The sequence below is a fragment of the Erithacus rubecula genome, assembly GCF_903797595.1.
Source record: "Erithacus rubecula genome assembly, chromosome: 2".
Taxonomy (NCBI): domain Eukaryota; kingdom Metazoa; phylum Chordata; class Aves; order Passeriformes; family Muscicapidae; genus Erithacus; species Erithacus rubecula.
The window spans coordinates 41,409,711-41,415,710 of NC_136685.1; the positions used below are offsets into that span (position 1 = coordinate 41,409,711).

Here is a 6,000-nt window from a genome sequence, read left to right on the forward strand (position 1 = left end):
TTCCACATATCTGAAGAGTAAGAAAAATGCCCAAGATGTGAAGAAAACAGACATTCACAGACAGAAATTCAGAACTGATTTCCCTACATTAGTCCCGGAGTGAATTTAAAGCAGCTCCAACTGACACAGGCTGTGCAAAGCATTATTCATATTACCATCTTCAGTTAGTTAAACTGGTGCTACTCCATTATTTCTGAAAGTCTAAGCTTAAATTAATAGAATTATGCCAATTTTCACTGCTGCCAGTCAAAGACTTACAAGCAGCAGGGAAATCTGCCTGAAACTTGCCTGTCAAATGAAATTTATGAGCAACTGCACTGGAAGACACTGGAACTGTGACATAATAAAAATGGAAAAAGTGAAGGGTGTAGTAGGACAGTACAGGAGGACATCAGGAAGCCCAGACAGAGAAAACAGAATATTATTCCCCCTCCTCCACCACTGGAGATGAAAGCTGGCAGACAGGCAGCCAAAGATTCATCCATAAAAGTAAACAGTGAAGAAAGAACAGTGACAGCATATGACTCACAAGAAGATATGCAAAGCAATATCCAAGAGTTTTACAGTTAGTCCTCCCAAAAACTGGACCTGGCTGGAACACAGCTTGTCGTAAGAGCCTGAAGCTCTGTTTTCAAATCCATCCTGACATGGGGGACCAGCATCCATGTGCCGTGGTTTAGAGCCAGAAAAATTGGGCTGTGACGGGTGACAGTAACTTACAATACCTTTTCAAACAAAATTCAGCACCACTACAAAACAAACAACAAAAAATCAAAACAAAAATAAACATAAAAAAAACTATAAAGACTTGTTATCACTGCTCTGTCATCGCGGAGGAAGGATGTAAAAGCGAGTACGGCCGGTGCCCGGCACCCCGGCCCGGGCTCAGGGTCCCGGCCGGCACGGACGCCCCGCGCCCCGCGGCGGAAGGCAGGGGAGACACCGCTGCCGCCGTCAGCACGACAAACACACGGAGCCCGTCAGCAGCGGAGAGAGAAACGCGCTCCCACTCTCCCCAGCCGCCTCAGCTCATCCCGCCGGCCCGGGCGAGGAGGCCGCCGGGACCGACCGCTACGCCAGGGCCCCGCTCCTACCGTCCGGAAGCTCCACGGTGCGGGCGCGGCGCAGGGACCTCGTCAGCCGGTTGAGCTGCTCCATGGCTCTCTCCATCCTCGGAGCGCCCAGCCCGGAGCCGCGGACACCTCGCTGCCGCCGCCGGCCCTCAGCCCATCGCGGCGCGGGCGGCCCAGGCCGCCGGCACCCGCAGGCTGCGCGCACGCGCGGGGCGGGGCCGGGGGCGGGGCCCGCTCCCTCAGCTTGCTTTGCTCCCGGAGGAGCCAAAGGGGTGGTGCGGGTCGGTTTTCAAGCTTCGTAGAAAATAGAGCTGTAAACGTCTGTTGTTACAAAGGAAAATAAAAAAGTGCTGCCTCTTGAAGCCGCCCCTGCCAAATGATCGTGACCGTGCAGGCTCCTTTCCCCGGAACCACGGAAGGAAATGGGGCTGCAAAGGCACCTGGAGCGGGACAGAAACAGAGAATCGATCAGGTTGGAAAAGACATCTGAAACAATCCAGACCAACCCGTGACCGAACACCACTCCTTGGGCAGCCCATTCCAGTGCCTCATCATCCTTTTTGCGAAGAACTTGTTCCTAATGTCCAGCCTAAGCCCCCGGTGCAGCCTAACGCTGTGTGTCCTCTCGTCCTGGCGCTGTTCGCCTGGGAGCAGAGACCGCCCCACCCTCCTTTCGGTGATAAACCCGAGCCCCGAGCCTCCATTTCTCCGGGATAAACACCCCAGATCCCTCTCTGCTCCCCACAGGACTCGTGCTCCAAACCCCTCACCCTCATTGTCCTTCTAGTGCCAGCACAAAAACTACAGACACTTGGAACAAGTCTGTATTTCCTTGTGCAAGGAAACAACTACCAGCATGAGCCTGTCAATTCATTTCATAGTACATGCTGTCCAGCATCAAGGAGCATTCAGTGTTGGGTATTTGGCTTTAATGATGCTTCAGGTATTGATGCAATCTTGGTAAACCAGGGGAGTATGGGCTGCATGACAACGCTGTGTAGTTAGATTGAAAAAACTATGTAAAAATTGAATGTAAAGAAAACATACTCCCACAAGATTTTATTCAGGATCAACATCCAAATGCAAGAAAGTATATAGGACTCTGTGGGGATCTGTTGTGATCTGGTTCTGTGTTATGCTTTTATTGTTTCATTCTGTAAAATGCTCCAATGACTTTGCCTTGATAAAATGAAGAAAAGCTATCTAAGATTTGAAAAAGGTTCAGGAAGGACAACAAGGACCATCGAGAATCATAGATCCATGAGATAGTTTAAATTGGAATAGGCTTTTAGAGGTCACCCATTCCAACCCCTCTGTAATGAACAGGGACATCTTCAACTAGATCAGGTCACTCAAAGCACTGTCCAACCTGACCTTGTACATTTGCAGGTTTGGGGCATCCACGTCTTTGGGCAACCTGTTCCAGTGTTTCACTACTCTGATTGTAAAAATATTTTTTCTTTTATCTGTTCTAAATCAACCCTCCTTAAGTTTAAAACCATGATCCCTTCTTCTATTGCAAAAGACCCTGTGAATTGGCTTCCATGTAAGTGAGAAATGACTTGGAATTCTGCTATCTGGAAAAGAAACACTGTAGAGGACAAAGTAGAAGTGGAAAAATAATGAATGTAATGAAGATATGACCTGGGGGGAAAATTAATTTAATTTATTACCAATCAAAACGGAGTAGGCTTGTGAGAAACGAAAAACAAATTTCAAAAAAACACTTTCTCCCCCACAACTTCCTTCTTCCTCAGCTTCATGCCTAAATTCTCCACCTTCTCCCACCAGCAGCACAGGGGACAGGGGTGTGGTAAATTCATCACACACTCGCTATTCTTTTCCTTCTTCCCCAGAGGGAGAACATCACACTCTTCCTCTGTTCCAGTGTGTAGTCACTCCCACAGAAGTCAGTCCTCCACAAACATCTCCAGTATATAGCCCTTCCACAGGCTACAGTTCTTCATGAGCTGCTCCAGCATGAGTCCCTTCCACGAGGGCAGACCTTCAGCAACAGGCTGCTCCAGTGTGGGTCCCCACAGGGTCACAACTCCTGCCAGCAAATCTGCTGCAGCACAGGTTCCCCTCTGCACAGGCCCTTAGAGAGCTGTTTCCTTTTATTCCAAGTTTCTAGGGACTGACATTAGAGTTTATTACAATTTCTAAATGTTCTCACTAGTGTAGAGTACAGTAGTATTCTTCAGTGCAACACTGCCACAAGACAAATTTGGTGGCATTCTTTAAAAGCACCAAAATAATGGGCTGAAACAATAACATTAGTAGTATGAAATAAGTCACAAAATGTTCTAATTTTTTAATGCATTTAACTTCTAATTCAGTGTTAAACACAAAATATATTCAGGATACATCCTCAAAAGTTAAAGGATTGATACAGCAGTACAAAATCTTTAGTAAATTTCGTTTTAAATTTTGAGTGTTTTACTGTGATCTGCAGTCAGCAGGGAGGAAATGCTATTAGTAGACAGTGAAGAGATAATGCAAGTTCTTGTATACAATACAGCCTTGCTTGATTGTGGTTTAAATTCTTCTTAGTTCTTCTTGGGAAAGAGAATGGATAAAATCTTGGTGGTTATTATCTTCCATACTATCACAAACTGCCCAGGAATGAAGGGAATGAGCATACATACTAACTGACTCATTTCTACAGCAATAAGCTACACAGTCTCCCAAACCTAAACACAAGGTCTTCCTTGACCTAAATACAGGTTCTTCTACTCTCTGTCTCCTGGGGTCTTTGTTGTGGTTTAGCCACAGCCAGCAGCTCAGCCCCTCCCAGCTGCTCATTTACTGCCTCCCAGTGGGATGGAGAAGGGAATAGGAAGGGTAAAAGTGAGAAAACTCATGTGTTGAGACAATTTAAAAGGTGAAACAAAATCTGCACACACAAGCAAAACAAAACAAAGAGTCTGTTCACAATTTCCTGTGGGCAGGCAGGTGTTCAGTCATGTCAAGGAAAGCAGGGCTCCAACACATGCAGCAATGACTTGGGAGGACAAACGACATCACTCCAAATGTTCCTGCTTTCTCTCCCTCCATTTTGGACCCTATTTCAGGTTTTCTTGTACAAACTCATTCTACTTGCCAAAACATTCCCAAACACATAGGACATGGATGGGTATTTGCAGCTTTGTAGCCTTATTCTTTCCACTACAGCAGGAAGAAGTCTACAATGTTCAACAACTGCTTTAGTTGATGACTGTATGAAACTTCAAGGAAGGAAAATCCAATGGAAGCCAGAAAGCAATCCAGCTAGGGGTGACATGATCTTAGTGGTCAGTGTCAATGGTCACAACATTCAGTATCCCTTTCAGAGGCTGATTTAATTCCAGTTCCACCCAGTTGGTGTGAGGGCTGCATATATGGCTAAGGTTTCTCTTTTTAGTAGACTACTTTGTAGGAGACTTCATCATTCAAAAAAAGTTTCTGTGAGCTTTTAGTATGTTCCAGGAAATTTCTACTTGAATAGTGTGCTTTTCCAGTGGTATTGCAGCTGTCCATGCCTATATTGACTGCTGTGGAGAATTATGCACCTCTGCATGGTAATTAATTCTGTCTAATTTAGAAAACTAAGTCTTAAATGGAGAACTTTTAAGAGAGTAAAATTAGCTGAAAGTAATTTTAAAAATTAGCTTAGTTTGTTTACACTATAACAATAATTCCAAATTGTATTAATTTTCTTGATGTCAAGGAAAAAATTCACATCTCAAGGAAAGATTAAGGTTCCCAACTTATCACCTTATGCATTAAGTCATTTGGCCAATAAGTGCAGTCAGCAGAGTTCCCTTCAATAATGAGATAAGGGACCTCAACATATCTGTCCCTTGCATTTACATATCTGAAGATGTCATGTCCAACTGCCTATGAGAGATTGGTCAAACTTGTCTGTCACAGTGAATTAAATCAAAGCAATTATCAGCCCTGTGAAAGAGACACTGTCCTTACCATCCTTAACAGTTAAAACTCTGGTGGTGTTCATGGCATTTATTTTTCTGCAAAATAAGTTTTCTTCATAGATACAAATTATTTTGTTGTAAGGATTGGGAGGAATGCAGATTATTGTCAGAAATGGAATGCAGTACTATGTAAAACTAAAAACATTCAGCTCTTTCACTCTGTTTTTTCTTCTATACATTCTTCACAAAGACACACAAAATTAGAAAAACTTTATGCTAGTTAGCCTACAGCATAGAAGTGAAGAATTTATATTGATTTTTCCAAGTTTAAATGCCAAGGGAAATTTGTGGCAAAAAGACTTAGTAAGCTTGGGATCTCAGGTTTTTTCCACACTTTTTCTGTCATTAGATTTCTAGTTATTAAGAAAGAGTCTTCTCTGGACAGTTCTGAGCCCAAGCATCCAGTCCAAAACTGGACCTTTTTTCATCACAGAACACCAAAATATGGAAATAAATTCAATATGTGTTAGTTGTCCCCTTTTACCAAAAATAAAAGGGTTTCTACTGAGATTCAGTCCAAAAGACCCTATTGATTTACAGGAAAACTATGAGACAGGACTACTTTGAAAAAATACTAAACCTCTGCAGAAAGGAAAAATATCATTAAATATTTAGAAATAAAAAAAAAAAGAGCATAATTTTTTATTTTGCCTGCAAAGAACTCTAGGATCATTAAGTCCAACCATTAACCCAGCTCTGCTATGACCAGCACTAAACCATGTCCCCAAGTACCAATACTGCACAACTTTTAAATACCTCCAGGAATGGTGACAACCACTTCCCTGGGCAGCGTGTTCCACTGATTGACAACCCTTTAGGTGAAGAAATTTCTCCTAATATCTCATCTAAACCTCCTCTGATTCAGCTTGAATCTGTTTCTTCCTATGCTATCTCTTGTTATATGGGAGATGAGACCAACCCCTGCCTGACCTACTCCTGTCAGGCAATTGCAT

The 6,000-nt window shown here is 43.5% G+C and overlaps 1 protein-coding gene across 5 annotated transcripts in view; it reads right to left on the bottom strand.

The window, feature by feature from the left end:
• Nucleotides 1-1,280, bottom strand: part of HACE1 (HECT domain and ankyrin repeat containing E3 ubiquitin protein ligase 1) — a 49,043-nt gene extending 47,763 nt beyond the window's left edge. For 2 of the 5 annotated variants that reach the window (XM_079326175.1, XM_079326174.1), the window contains exon 1: nucleotides 1,095-1,280. In XM_079326175.1, the coding sequence (XP_079182301.1) occupies nucleotides 1,095-1,170 (76 nt within the window). In that variant the 5' untranslated portion in view covers nucleotides 1,171-1,280. Of the gene's footprint in view, nucleotides 1-529; nucleotides 642-1,094 lie in introns of those variants that run through there. The other 3 variants (XM_079326177.1, XM_079326178.1, XM_079326176.1) reach the window with 3 other exon arrangements.
• Nucleotides 1,281-6,000: the final 4,720 nt, after the last annotated feature.